General features: G+C 32.6%; 1 protein-coding gene across 2 annotated transcripts in view; it reads right to left on the bottom strand.

Annotated features, from left to right (window-relative positions):
* Positions 1–2,075: 2,075 nt before the first annotated feature.
* LOC113494243 (calbindin-32) overlaps positions 2,076–16,163 on the bottom strand; it is a 54,302-nt gene continuing 40,214 nt past the window's right edge. Inside the window, exons 3-12 of one of the 2 annotated variants that reach the window (XM_026872500.1) lie at positions 11,941–12,030; positions 11,522–11,608; positions 11,051–11,107; positions 10,199–10,282; positions 10,027–10,082; positions 8,309–8,354; positions 7,313–7,324; positions 6,860–6,916; positions 6,174–6,245; positions 2,076–5,787 (exon numbers count right to left, since the gene is read on the bottom strand). In XM_026872500.1, coding sequence (XP_026728301.1) covers positions 5,635–5,787; positions 6,174–6,245; positions 6,860–6,916; positions 7,313–7,324; positions 8,309–8,354; positions 10,027–10,082; positions 10,199–10,282; positions 11,051–11,107; positions 11,522–11,608; positions 11,941–12,030 — 714 coding nt within the window. In that variant the 3' untranslated portion in view covers positions 2,076–5,634. The remainder of the gene's footprint in view (positions 5,788–6,173; positions 6,246–6,859; positions 6,917–7,312; positions 7,325–8,308; positions 8,355–10,026; positions 10,083–10,198; positions 10,283–11,050; positions 11,108–11,521; positions 11,609–11,940; positions 12,031–16,163) is intronic. The other variant, XM_026872501.1, reaches the window with a different exon arrangement.

The following is a 16,163-nucleotide window of genomic DNA, read 5'->3' as shown; positions in this document are numbered from 1 at the left end:
GATGTGACCATTGCAAAAAATCGTTGGCTAAATTTTGAAATGATTAATTACAATATTGTGTTTTTGCTTAATTACAAGATATTTTTAGTGAAAAATTCCTCTTTAAGAATATTTTAGTAATATGGAAAAAACAAAATGAAAATTTTTCCTCTTAAATTTTTCAAAGCCGATGTCAAGTTATATACTCGTAAATGTTACCCGTTATAAAAACTATCTGTACGGCAAGAGGAACGATTTTTTGTATGTCTTGTGAAATGAATTTTCAGTGAGAATTATTTGAACGGATTTAATTTTGATGATAATATTCACATTTTCCGCTTACTAACGAATTATCTTAGACTCACAAACAAGAGTCATATAAAATACAGTTTGATATGTCTTAGTTAAAACAGTATATTTGTGATAGTTGCAATAGACTTTGTCTGCAACTATCACTCACTTGTACTCTACTCTGCAAAACTCTCAACTATCTGCAATACTACCTACTTACAATAAGTCATTACAAATTTGACAATTTTAAATGTGATCTATGCGTTCAGCAAAATCATGGCCAGTAATGGACTTAATGCCTTTCCGTTACTTTTATGTAAAGGTACTCAATACTCAATAATTATTAGGTATTTTAGGTGGATTGGGAAATAAAACAACAAAAATACAAATATAAACATTTTATAACAAATATCATCGTATTCCAACCTTAAATTTAACACTTAGTGCCAGGCGAAGGAATAAACTACAAAATACGTAACCATTTTAAACGCATACCTAAGTATTTTTCTTTTGATAATTTAACGCCTTGGAAGATAGTTTAATAAATAGAAACAACAATAATTAACAATGCTTAATAAATTTGACATTAATAAAAATCGTATGGTACTTGTACGGGACATTATTTAGTCCCTATTTAAACATTCCGGCATTTCCGGCTGTAAAAAAAATCCGCTGAAAGTAACATAAAAAAATACATGGGTTTTTTTTTATACAAAATAATAAATCAAGGCTTTTGGCATTAAGATTTTTGAGCTAGGTTCCATTGTGCCGAAGTAAATGTTAAACTCATTGGTAGATTTTAAAGCTAAACGTTATACCATCACAACACAGATTTAAGATTCGTTAATTTAAATAGTACATAGATTTACATATTTTTAAAATAATACACACAAGGCCGCTACACACAATCAGGGTATTTAAACAATTAACTACTTATACTCATTAACATTTAACATCGATTTAAGCTCGAACTAGAAAAATAAAAAGAACACCTTATAATTTCATAAATATCTCTATTTCAGTGCTTAAAATCCCCAAAATTCTCATTAACCCCATTTTATAAGGTAATGTTTTTATTTTCCTAGCCACCAAGACGTTTTATACAAAATATTAATTTACATCACATTATTTATTTTATACAAAACAACGATTTCTTATAACAAACATCAAATTATTTTACGACATTAATACACTTACAAATTAATGAATTAGGTACGTTACATAAATAACAAAAATAGGTATCTATACTAATTTATTTATTTCAAAACACAGATATTTTATTTGTCGTTACGTATATCGGAATAATAAATTGTAAAAAAAAACATGGAAATAATAGCCCGCCATTTTTATTTTCGTAAAAAATAAGAATAATTTCAAATGTTTTTAATACCTACCTAGTAGATCGCGTTTTACCAATAGGATATTTTAAATGTTGTTATTTATTATCACATTTTAATATTAGCTGCCTATCTACAGAAGGAAGCGAAGACATCTAAGGAGGAAGTGGAAATTTCAAAGCTACATCGATCACGAATAATTATATGACAAATTACTAAAAAGGTATATTTAAACACCAAACGCTTACCTACCCCGGTTTTTGAAATGCTGATTGTCATAAAAACATTGTCTATTCATCATTGCGTTGACTGGTTAATCACCATCGTAATAAGTTGACAGCATGTGAAATTGGTCAGCGTTTCAAAAACCCGCTAAGGAATTACGTAACTTGGCACCGCTAGCGACAAATACCAAATTATATTTTGGTAGTAATGTTATAATGCTTTCGCTTTCTTGATTTTTTTTTGTGCAAGTTATTTAATTCTGCATTCGGAGGTGTGTATGATTACTCAGTGTAGGTAAATACTATCAGGATTTACTAAAGAAGTTTGCATTGAAGGGTAAAAGATTTTATTTTCATAAGAGGCATAATACCAACTGTTAAAGTGACAAAGTAATGGTTTGTCTTGTTTAGTATCGTTTTAAAATAGTTGGATGGGTCCTATTTTTTTTTTCTACAAAAAGGGTAAAATGTTACATAAAACTAAAACTGAAACTGATTTTGTTTAATTAATTTTGGTTATAAAAATCATGTAGTGAGTTGATTAATTAAGATTTGAAAATTACGAAACAATTCATCAACTTATGCCACGTGAATCGAACTTAATTAATTGCATTACATTATGATATTTCTCCGTATTTATTTATTTATTCTTTAACGCGTCGTATGTTCATTTTTCAGGTTGTTATATTTTTCATGCTATACTTTTATAGACCCAATGAATCAGTTTTCACTAAAATTGCAAAAGTTTGACCTCAAACAACCTCTTTTCAGGATCGTGAGTTAATACTAAAGTTATTTTGCGTTATGGTAATAGTTTTAAAAATCTTAATTAACAACTCTCATATTTATTAAAATACCTATTCGGAAGATGTGCCTATGTGATTTGGAATGATATGTATGTATCAGATTCAATACAGTTGCTTGTTAGTCTACATTTAAAAACGGTTTACGAAAATAGTTTATGACTAACTATGAATCTTTGGAAAATTGAAATAAATTTAGGGAAACAGAGACGATATTGAAGAAATAGGTACATAAATTTTTCATCGATTCCGGGTAATGTTAGGGATCGGCCATTTAAAGTTCTATCTAGAGATGGAAAAAGCCTAGTGTTCAAATTGACTTGCGATACTTAATACGTGAAAAAGTTGTCGAATTGACCAGAAAATCGATTTAAATATTTTTTTTTCTCAACCATCTCTTATTTAATACAAATTGTAAGTATTTACCCTTCAACCCTTCAAGGACGGGGTAGACTGTGATCAAGAATTTTAAAATAGATAGCTATATTTAAAATATTTGGCATACGATTTGGCTTTGTAATGAGTATGTTTATTCAATTTATTATATAGTTTGCACTCTATTTTGTGTCTTAATTTAATAAAAAACACAGCCTAACAATGAAACACCGATAAAAGAAAAATAAGCTCCTAATTAGGTACGATAAATAGTCGAGTTAAATCGATTAGTCGAATTACAATAACGAAACCACACCTCTAGTCCAAATATAAAGTTATGTATGTTCTTAATGAATAAATAGTAAATTTACTAAAATGTTTGGTGTTATCAAATTACGAAAATGTAAGTGTATTATAATTAGTTGTGGTCTGAATCGATTTACAACATTTAATGATTATGGAAAAATCTGACATCAAGAGGTAAAGCACTACAATGAATTAAGGCTTTTAATTAAGAGTGATTACAGACGCTTTTAATACAATAGCCGGTGTATTGCATTAAAAGCCTCTTCTGTTCTATACGTCATCTGTCAGCACCAAGGGTATTTAAAAGTAAAATAGAGAGTGCGCAATCTAAGCAAATACGTTTTCTTCCTTTCTCTTATCAAACATCTAGGTACTTAATTTGACATTCTGGTTGTAATTATTTCTTTTTTTCTAGTACTTGGCAAGTTGGTTATCGAGAAGGTATCACAATTTGTCTCGATTCCAGAAACGAATTATGATCATAGCTTCGCCAGTGTCTAATCCTGACGAGATTTTAGTTTTACAAGTTTGCAAGTACAGAGAGCACGGATTCACGCACTGACCCGGCGACTTATCTAAGCAGGTTCACTCGCACTAAGTATACAATCTCGTTAGTCCTTACAGATACGTAATTAGGGGCTTTGACGTACCTTGCTATTAATACACCACTCTTATTACGAGTAAGAAATCCTAAGTCATGTAGTGTTTTTACCGCGTCAGTTCAAATTTGTAATGTAGATTAAAATTCTTGCTAAAATTACTTATCCAAGGTATATTACGTTTCTAGTTTGTGCTTCATTTAAAATTAATTGTGGGGAGTATTAAAAAAATGTTTTCCAAATTTTCAGAGGCATTATGAACATGAAAAGATGTTACAGCGAATCACGAATCGACTAACACACTATATAACAACTATTTATCCCAACCTTATTATTTGTTTTCGCACATTCAATGTCATAATGATAGACTAGTTTAAAAAAATAAAATAAGAAAAGATTTTTAAAGGATTCATTGAAGGTACTCAGATTGGGCTTTGAAATAAAGAAATGGCTATCGCGTATGCGAGATGTCCCTAAGCCGTGTTTCATTGAGGTCCTACACAAAGTTACATTGTAATACAATAGAAAACGCCAAAACTTTGACAGACAATCCGCTTTGATTTGTCACGTGACTGTAAATTACCAGTTCTCTTAGTCAGTCGTTTGAAGGAAACGTTCGAATGGATGAAAATGACAGATCAGAAAATGTCAGAAGTCACGAAATGGCATTTTCATACATTTAAGCGATTTCTATTGACGCTTGCGGCTTCAGAGGCTGTTGGTAAGTTTGAGCAATTTCACTAGCGCTCAGATTTAACTCTTGTTTGCAGGCACCTTAGCTTTTCAGTTTCAAAACTGCAAGACTAGGTACTGTTTTAAGAGCTCAAAGCGTAAGTACTAAGTTCGATACTTAAATCTTAAAATCAAGCAAACGTATTTAAATTGTCTTTTCAATGTATGACATTTAGTGCCTCAAAAATGACCCATATTCATTATTACCGTAATAGTTACAAGTTTCATATAAGTTTTCCGGTAAAATTCGTTACTATTATGTCACGATAACCAGTCATTAGGACGCTCTTATTACTTCATACAATTCTTACTAATGGCCGACTGTATCGTTCTTATAATGGCAGCTATTATTAGACCGTTTAGAAGGTAAGTAATTACATGTTATTGTTCTGATATATGATTACATTGACATTGTACATGAGTACACGAGGCAGACAACTTATACTTTAAGACTTGGGCCCTTAAACAAGTTAGATTTATACAAGCTTCGGTGTTGTATTGCTCAAACGTACGGGTATGGCATTCCTTGTCCAGAAATCGCGTGACCTTGATTTTCCGTTAAGTGTCGTTAACGTCAAAAGAAAGCGCTCGAAAGTATGTAGGTGTTAAGACAAGTGTCGTGACTTTTTGAAACGAAATGTCATTTACGGATATTTTGAGGTTTTCTTTTAGCGTGGGTATATGTGCAACGTCCACGGACTAAAAACACCCCGGACCCCCATCTATTGCTTAAGTCGTAGAATGGGGGCCGGTACTGCGAACGTTTGCCAAACCTGGCTAGAGCGGTTCGATACGTTTGAGGGATTTAAGCTCGGGGAAACATTACTCGCGTACAGGCTAGCCTACGTTTGAACAGAAATAGTATAGTGTAAAGAAATCAAATTAGTCCCCACTATTTTATCTATATGGCGTTGAATGTGTCAAAACGACGCGTCGCTAGAAATTCGTTTGGATATTGGGACGGAGTGACGGTTACGTTCGGATACACTTATGGGGTGGCCAGTTCTTCTTCTTGATGGTGCTTGGCAAGCGCTAGAAGTATCATGGTTAGTTGTTTCCTGCTGATTTTTCCCTCGCTGCTGTATTCCACACCTTGGAGGATTGTCTCTTCAAAGTCTAACAAGTCTTGGGCGTCGTAGTCCTGGAATTTTAATTTTAGGTCCTTTAAAATAATTGCAGATTATTTGTTATGAGGAAAAGGAGCTATATGATCGGAATCTAAATGATTTACTAGTTTTCTACAAATGAACAAAGTCAGATCGACTGACTAACCAAAAAGAACAAGGTTGTTTATTTTAAATTATCTCAACGGGACTTTAATTTCGAATAGGGACATAATTACAACCCTGTTCTCTCAAATTTAAAATACGATGGCTTTTTGATCCTATTCAAATTGTCGCACACAGCTGATAGTTAAAATACAATTAATTTTTGTCCTTCTTTAGGACGTCACAAACAGAAACCCACTTTCGAAACTTTTAAAAAATATCTAAAAGAACTTTATCTACGTTTAAAATGGCGTCGTACCTTTTTAACTAACTCTAATAAATCCTTGAGAAATCCGCGAAGTTCCTCGTTTTCGATGGAGCCATTGTTATCCTGAAACAGTTTGTAAAGAACATCTTTGTTAGATAGGCAAACTTAAATTGCTTAGTTTTTTCAAGAGTTTTTCTGCGGGACCAAATTAATCTGTCCATTGAGATTTGTTGAAATGGAATGTCATTAAACTTGTTCATGAGATTCAACAAAAGGGTAATTTCAGAGATTTTATAATCAAAATGGCTACCTACGGCTATGGTGGTAATTTGACACACTTTTTTTAAGAATACGACTCCCGCAGTATGGAATTTAATCCTTGTGTTGCAGGTTTTACTAACATACAAATCACATGCACAAAGACACCCAGATATCGGAACAAGGATTCCTGGGTCACACAAATGCTTGTTCTACGCGGAACAAGGTTCTAGAACGTGATTCCGCGTGGTGACCTCAACCACTCAATTATACGTGCAGTCCAATCATAAAAAAATGTTTTTTGTTAATTGCTAATCAGTTCTAAAACAACTATCGACTATACATATATTTGATTCCAACGAGTTTAAAAAAGGTCGTGTATAGTGAATTGCAAGTAACGATGATATATTCGCTATAATTTGACATTGATGGATTCGATTCAAGATGAAACGATATCAGTATAAAACGATAATACTCACCCTATCGTACAAAGAAAATACCCTTTCGATGTCGTCTTTCGTAAGTTTCGTAGCGCCCTGAAAACATAAAACTTTATTATTTCAGTAATTTATAATAGTTTTGTGAAGTTAAATTTAGTCCCACGTTGGGCGCCTATTATTCAAGAAATTAGAAGTATTCATTTTTAAAGAAATTATAGCATAAGCTATTTACACGTAAATCGCAGAAACTAGTTTTTATATTAAATATTATTAAACTATTTAATCTAAATTATTTGTGCTAACTAACTTTTTAGAGAAGTTTTTTATTTATTTCAAGCAAATTTATATAAGACGTTGCTTTTATACGATGGCCGGGTTCCAAAAAGGTTGTTCAATTAATTACAAAACAACGTGTATCTATTTTCGTTTGTCATGTTTTTTTCCTACTCTTGGGGTTTACGGCCATCATGTAAAGGCATCGTGAGGACTCACCTCTATGCCCTCCTAGGAGTGCAGAGTGCAGACACAAGCGTTAGTGTTACGATAGACAGACAGACAGGCAAACAATACATAGTAACGTGCATTTTATTATACACATTTTTAAGTACATTAGAAAATCTTTTATTAAGTTCATTCTACTGTTTTTATCTCAGTGTAAGTAATAAAGAAGAGGTTAGAAATAGAATATTCGCGAAGTAAAGTAGCTTAGAGATTTAGATAGTTATAGTGTACGGAGAAAGTAGGGTCAAGTTTCAGTGTGTAGATACATATTTTGTTTTTAACGGCTATAATATGCAGCAAGTCGTAGGTATATAAAATTTATTATCAAAAGTTACCCATAATAATTGGTATTCTTATAAATTATATGTAAATGACAATTATGTAGTTATGAATTTAATGTTTCATGTCAGTTTACTATTATGAGTGTCGTGATAATGTTGTGTCTGATTCAAATTAATATAAACTGCAATTTAAAATATTGTTAATTTTCATGTTTTTTCATACTATAGAAGCAGAAAGAAAAAGGAAAAGAAGTGTGCTCGCCAAACCATAGACAATGTGAATCTACTATTTCTATTTTTGACTCTATAAAGAAAATAAACAATTGTTTTGTTGTCATGTAGTGCATAACTCATTTTAATGTTTTTTTAGTTTAGTTCTCATGCCATTTTTTACATAATATCTAAGAAAATTAATATTTTTTTTATATAGTTAAATTTATATAAAATTAATAATAAAATGTGCGTACAAACACGACAGTGATCAACTAATTAAAAGCATTTTACTTCGAAATGCAAATGATTTTATAAAACAATAATATGTACTATCGAAAATAACACAAATCTGTAATGATAAAAAATAAATAGATATATTTACATTTCAGCTTCAAGAAATCTAATTTCAAGAAAAAATAAATACAAATCCATAGATGCGTATCGGCAATATGGCGCATGTGTCAACAATGGCGGGAAATGAAACGTCACTCACCTTAAACACTTGTCTACAGAGGAAATTCTCTTTGACGGGTAGCAGTCTGCAACGCAATTGTAATAATATTAATAACAGAAATAACTTTTGCGTCTAACAAAAGGACTTACGAAACGCTTTTTCAGTTAAATTTAATCATGTTTCGACATGTAAGCAGCTGGTTTGAATAGTTTGTCTAGCATTTTCGTGTCTAAACTTGATTTGATTGAAGTTTATATCTGTTTTGTGCGATGTTCTCATTTAAACTGGTTTAACAGTCTGGCTTGAAGAACCTTCCAACGTTTCCACAAATAACATGTCTATTCGTTTCGGGGTGTTTTTTGTAGTAATGTTTTGGTAAAACGTTTCATGATAATTTGTTTTCATTTATCCCGAATACCAGTAAAAGCGGCACAGGTAATGAATTTTGTGTTCAAAGGATTGTAATGGATCCTAAAATTAATGCACATCAGAAGTTTCTTATCGAAACATTTCAATGGTATTGGGTAAGTACCTACGATTACATTTAGAGAACATTAACGATATTGAACAACTAATGTTCAGTTTTACAAGAATACTATTGTAAAAATAAATGAAATAAAACTTTTTTGCATGAATTTAAAGAAACAAAAGAAGTTCACTTTAACTAAATTAAGGCCGGCAAGGATCTATTTTTTTTTCGTGCTTACTGAGAGCTTTCATTCTTAGAGATCGAATTTCTGTTTTCAGTTTTTATTTTCAGTTTACATTGTCAATAAGTACAGTATCTAAATTAAAAAAAAAAAACGTCCTTTACATATAACATCCCTTTATTACACAAGAATCACGAAAACCGCTCACACATGAGCTTATAAATTTAATTCGGGATACACCGTCGGCGTTCAGATCGATACCGGATTTGCCAATTTAATCTCTTTAGATACGGCCAAGTTTGAATTAATTAAATTTATTTTAAACTTCCCTGAACTGGCAACTCATCTGAATAACAAACATTAGCCGTCAGAAGTTCGGATTACATGAAAACGGATTGGACATATCTCTTGTATGTCATCTGTTTCAACATGTGTGGCTAAAGGAGTTTGTTATGAAAACTTTTTTTTTTCTGAAAAATGTCCTTTAATATATCTAATCATTACTTTGGGGCAATGCTTCGCTGCGATTCCCAAGACCTGCAATGTTGTTCTCATATAATATATCTTCTTTCTCTTTGGCAATTTTCTACATACAAAGTGGCTTCGATCCTATTTTAAGTAAAATCACATTATAAATGGGGGGGGGGGGGTTGTCCACCACCTTTAAATGTGATATAATTGCAGTGGTGGAATTAATTGACCATATTTTTTTATTAAGGGACATCCCCAACCCTTTTCATTTGAACATTATCAATAGCCTTATGAAATATAAAATCGCGCACTGATTATTATGGTTCACTGATAATAATCATAATACTTAATTATCAGCCGGGGATTCTTTGCCTATCTATTCCTGCTTAGTCATATTAAGACTATCAGACCTTTTATTTATATTAAAGAAAATAAAATAGGATATCACTCATGTACCCTTTTTAACACATTTGTGTGAATTCAATGTAACTATTTGCATAAAAAATATCTAAAACAATTGAAGAAGGAACCTATTATTTTATTTAATCCCCATACATTCATTACTATAGTCACGATGGACAAAATGTTAGATACTTCATATTACGTTATGTAAATGTACAAAACGTGAGTACTCACTTTGCCATTTCTGACAGTTGTAATCGGCCATCTTTGTTCGAGTCAAAAACTTGGAGCTGTAAACAAAAAGTGTAATAAATAGTTAAAATTTCAGTTGCTTAGATAACTAAAAGTAAAATTTAAAATTGAACTTAGCAATCCAACAAAAAAATTTAAATTAAATTGAAAATACCATGGTATCTGTATATTCAATGAGCTTGTCTTCTGACACGTCGTTAATTTTCTTTGCTTCTCTTAGGAGATCTCGTAGAAAATTCTGGAAAACAACTTTCTGGTAAGTGTGAGAAAATAGCAATTTATCGATCTGTTAAGAAATATGTCAGCCATCGGTATAACGGTTCGAGATTACAGTAATTTTAAAATCGATTCTGCTTTGCCACAACAAGATTTTTTATTTCATTACTTCATAGAATAATCTAGAAAATGAAGGACTATTTTAAAACCACCAGAGTGAATGAGTATTTATGACGAAGCCGTTTTAAAAAAGGCTTTTTTAGTACATATTATGTTATTATAACATATCGCTAACACTCCTGAAATTGACACCGATTTTGTTTGGGTTCTTTAGCCAAGATACATTCTTACCGTTGCAAGTGATAGTAAAATCTTGAAATATATTAAAATGACTGAATGAGTAGTTCCGATCAATCGCGTAGGTACATAAAAGTAAGCGATATTTATCGACGCATACGAAAGTTGAAATGTCGATTGAACAACATGTGCTCAATCTTTTCAAATATGATCTCTTATTAATGTAAATTCATGTGTTATGTAAACACAGACCAACAAACCAAGCCAACTAAAACTAGAAGCATACACTATCTATGTTTTTAAGCCCGTCATAAATAAACATCGGGCAATTACAGTTAGTTCGGTCTAGCTAGCGAAAATTATAATTTAAAATGCTTTTCCAAACGCAATACTGCTCGCAATAATTATTCATGAATGCAGCGAATGTTGGCAAATTAAAAATGTTTTTCCAGAGATGTATTTTTACTATTCTCGTTTTTTATTTTTGATTTACCTTTAGTTCATCAGCCTCTATGTATCCGCTGCCGTCTGTATCGTATTCCCGCCAAATCTAAAGGAAAAAAACATTAGGTAATATTCTTATATTCATGAGTTCGTATAATTGCCTCATAATTGCAAAAGTTATGATACTAAGGTTTTCCATTTTTCTCTAAAAAGTGTAAATAACCATTTTTTAGTTCGGTCAGATGGAAGAAAGGTGAAGATACTGTTTAATTTCTTTAACAAAAACAGCAGCATTTGGTTATTACTTATTGATACTTTGATTTTCTTAGAGCAATGAGTTCCTATTAAAAAAACAACTGTATATTTGTAAGAAGCAAGATACGGCTGCTTTGTGCCTCGGGAGGCCTATTATTCCAACTCAATTGTGTGTACGAGACATCATACTACGCTTCGTAATACGGTATCCCTCTTAGACAATTTCAACAATCTTAGTTTCAGTAGTAGTTGTAGGATGGTATACCTTCATGAACTCCACGCTGGACTCGAGAGGGTTGTCAAACCTGAAGAGAAGAAGAAAGTTCTCCTCCATTGGCAAGAGTTGGGCTAGCTGTAATATACAACATTATTAGAAACGATGTCATATGTTGCTGGAGGCACTTGAATAAGGGACGCAAAATGAAGAAAAATATCGGAAAATTGAGAGGCCTTTATTCAGTTTGTGGATGATTCCCGGTAAATTTGATGAGAATGATTATAATTAAATACCCTAACAATATTTTTGTTTGTTAGAACTTGTTTAGCTAACCTATACAAGTTCTAAGTGCAAAAAGAAAGTTTAGAAGAATAGTTTCTTCCTAAAGCCCAAAAAAGGTTTTAAGTCGAATAGAGTGCGCGAACCATTTTTGCTGAGTGTACCTTAATTATATAATGGTATGTTACCTCTCGTATGTCAATCTTTCCGTCTTGGTTGTCATCGTAAGCTTCCATGAAGCAGGCCTTCAGCTCGACTAGCATTTCATCCGACACCGCCTGCGAAAGAACAAAAAATCATTTTAGACTAAATAAGTAGATACCTACTTGAAATCTAGTCAAAATATGTGGGCGAGTAAACTATCAAATTATGTGATCAAGTCTACTTGATTTAATACCATATGGTTCAAAATCGAACCGTTACAGAATTTTACTAAAAATCAGTTAGCGGCCTCATGAAAGTCTAGTAGACAGACCGTAAAAGTTATTTTCGAATTTATAATATTACTAGCTGTTGCCCGCGACTTCGTCCGCGTGGTTAGAAGATATAAGTTAGGAATTTTTGAACGAAAGATTCGCCTTCGAAGATTAATATTTTTCACCATTTTTGCCACATTTTCCATTGCATCTTCGCTCCTATGAGTTGCAGCGTGATGTTATATAACCTAAACCCTACCTCGATTAATGGTCTATTGAACACGAAAAGACTTTTTCAATTTGACCCGTAGTTCCTGAGTTAAGCGCGTTCAAACAAACTAACTCTTCAGCTTTATATATTAGTATAGATTAATACCAATAAAATAAACCAAGCATAAAACTGACTCGTCGATCTATACTTGTACCACTAACTCTTCAAGCAGACTCTTGCCATTGTAGAAATGAGACGCCGCTATATAAAATGTATAGCGCTCTCTCGCTCCCACATACAATCGTCTTACTTTAAGATGTCGTGGTAGGGGTTCAGTACTATATAAAATAATATAGGTTTTGTTCCCACTGTTTCCGTTTACGCTAGGTCGGCCATTGTTCGCCCGTGGATGCCGGCTGAATGGGAAGCAATTTTAAACTTAGAACGCCCGTCGCCCAGTTCTGTCTGGGTCTCATATCAAATCCAGAATTTCGTGATTCGAAATATGAATTTGAATTTTATGGTTCGTTATTTGAATCTGGGTGTTATATTTTATGCTCATTACATTTGAATGCTTACGGAAGGATACTTGAAGGATTTAGTTTACGTTTAATAAGTAACTTTGAAACCTTGTTTTTTTAACAAAATAAATAAAGCATCCATGCACGAAAGCGGCTCTCTAATACTTATTTGTCTAAAATATTTGAATCGCAAAGCATATTTTCAATTTTATCGAAATCACCACCTTCATAATATAATATATCCTGGGACAACTCACACACGGTTATTACGGTTAAGCAGAGCTTGTGTTATGGTAACCAGACAACTGATAAACTTACTTATATATTTCTAAATACATACATATTATAGATAAATTACACCCAGACACCAGAACAAATGATCATTGCTCATCACACAACATTTGTCCTGGGCGGGAATCGAACCCACGACCCCCGGTATAGCAGTCAGGGTTCCTAACCACTAGACCAACTATAATAAATTGATAGCAAATATAATAAATTGAAGTAATCTTACTATAATATCTAAAGTTTATAATGATTTCATTTAATTCATAAAAATTTAGGTTTAAAAAATGTTTTCAAATCATATTGAGATCAAACATTTTAACATTTTCGCTTAATATAGGTATACGTGGCCCATACAATTGTCACATGACAGTCGACACGCCACAAAAAGCGGCCAAAGCAGTCCGTTTCACAATAGATAAAAGAATTTTATAGGTAGATAATCATCGTTAAATATTTACAAAAACAGATTAAAGATAACAGGATGTTAATGTAGTTATTTTTGCGCTGACTCATGTGTAAATTGAAACATTTTGTTTTTAACTCCACACGTATAAGGTATGTTCGGGCAGTTTATAAATTGTATTAGTAAAGGTGTTTTGATAATTGTTAACAAAACTAAAACAAAGGTAAACTCGCGCGTATATACGAGTATATATGAAGATCGTCCGACTAGTTTCAGAACCGAAAGCAGTCGTTATTCTTGACCTCTCGCGAGTCGACCCAGCCGCTGCCTGGGTTCAAAACTAGTCGAGCAACCCCGATTAATAAGAATGAGTTAATAAATATAACGTGTATTCCATACAAAAGTTATTAGAGTTATACTTATGTTTTTTTTATAGACCCCCGATTTTCATTGCACGATTAATGTATAACCTGGTGTTAAAATTTAAACCGCCAGCAGATCTTTGATTTTCAGTTGCGGCAGCTGGGTAGGCAATCGAGGGGTCTTTTTTTCGGATGGGAACCTTCAAATGAATCTTTCCTCTTTGGATTGAGTGTCAGACTTTCACTGATTAAAACCCACTCATGTTCTTTCTTTTGACATTTGTGTACCGGGCTCCGGTAGTCTTTTCGGACAATCCCCCTGACCTAACAGGGATCAACTCGTGGGATCTTAGGTATCATGAGTTCATCTATGATACCATTTAGACATAATATGTTTATAAGAATACTACTACGCAATTGGTAACTAATTACCTATCAGATCTTTTCGCCACATGTAACACAAAACATCTAAACTACAAACCTAACTTATATAAAACTGCGGCAATAACAATAACACACGAATTACGTAATAAAAATATCGACAACGATGCTGCCATCCAATAAAGTTAAATCGCAAACTGTGGCAGCAAGTCTGGCGAGGTGCCAGCGCCTGGCTAATCATACACCTTGTGGTTGCCAGATGGTTTATTGTCAAATTGCAGAAAATACGTATGATTTTTGGATGTTGTTTTGTTGATTGTGATGACGGGTATCTCCGCAAATGGCATGTGTCCTTTTGTAGAGTTCTATTCTCTGTAACACTATACTGAATTTTGCCATAACTTAGGTTGGGGGTAGGGACAGAAATATGCGTATGTTAGTGTGAAGTTAAAAGAACCGCAATTACATTTAAAATGTTGCGATTTTAATCGCGTCGTCTAGGGTTACAAAAACATTCAAGCCACATAGGTTTACATATAAAAAAAGACAGCCAGAAATTTTGTGTAATACTTGCTTGCATAAATTGGCATGAATATAGAGCATATTAAAAAAAACTCGTGGATAAATAACAGAAACTATTCACTAAGAGAAAGAAGCAAATATCAAAACATTTGGGTTATGAAACAATTTGGATGATATTGCATCGAGGGTTGCATATTTAGAGTAGATGTTTCTGACTGGATAGAATTTCAAAATTCAGTAACATTTTCTGTAAGTGCTCAATTTATTACATTCAGCGAATATTTGAACGAAAGATATCTATAATACGTCCTTGATCGTACCGAAATATTTGACTCGAACACGTAGATTTTTATTTGAGTCTTATCAAAAAAATCAAAGTCAAAACTTTTATATTTCAAGTAGGTAGTTTAACAGACTCGTTTAAAACGTTAATACTTATAATATGTATGTCCTCTTTCTTATTTTATGAAGACTTTAAAGTAAAAAAATCTTAATGCTCAATGGAATTTTTGTACTATAGTCAGTCTAAAAATGGTGTAATAAAATTCCTCATCGTTTCGCACAGCTATAAACTAAGTTAAATAAAAGCTAAATTTCGCAAATAATATGTTTCCGAATTGTTACGACTTAGTTCCTAAGTCAACAGACCTATTGCCATTGGATTCACTGGCCCTGTACTATGAAATCGTAAAGCGAATTTATCGCTAGTGTAAGAGTGAGATAGCGCTCTACATTATTTATAGCGCCGTCTCGTTTGCACAACAAGAGTTCTGTTTAACACTTTGTTGTAAATACACAGGTTTGTGATATAAGGTTTTATTTGTCTTTGTTTCACCTTGCATAACCTTCAGAAATGTTATTTCTCATATTCAGGGTGAGTGTTTATTGAGTGTGTTAACATTATACGACCTGTTTCATAAAAATGTTTGTCTCCTTTTATGAAGCAAATAATTGTGTTTTTTTATGATTTAATAAAAATGATTGTAATATGAGGAAATCTTTTTTTACAAGTATCGCTTGAGAAACAACACCGAAAAACGACCAAGGAGTTATTATTATTCGGCAATTTTTTTTTGTCTAACTTGTAGTAGCCAGCAAGCAAATAGGAGACACAAAATCTAGTTTTGAGCAAATTGGACGGTTTTGCATGCAGTAAGTACCCAAGCAGTATTTTGCAAAAATATTTCGTTTGCGTTAACGCAAAGTTCGCATGTTCATATTATTATCATTTTCAACTTTGTAGACTGTCTTACACACTCACATTACCAAGTAGGCCTCAAAACACGTCTGAGGACATACCTAAATAA

The sequence above is a fragment of the Trichoplusia ni genome, chromosome 5 (genome assembly GCF_003590095.1).
Source record: "Trichoplusia ni isolate ovarian cell line Hi5 chromosome 5, tn1, whole genome shotgun sequence".
Lineage (NCBI taxonomy): Eukaryota > Metazoa > Arthropoda > Insecta > Lepidoptera > Noctuidae > Trichoplusia > Trichoplusia ni.
This window is presented reverse-complemented; position numbering and strand designations above follow the sequence as displayed.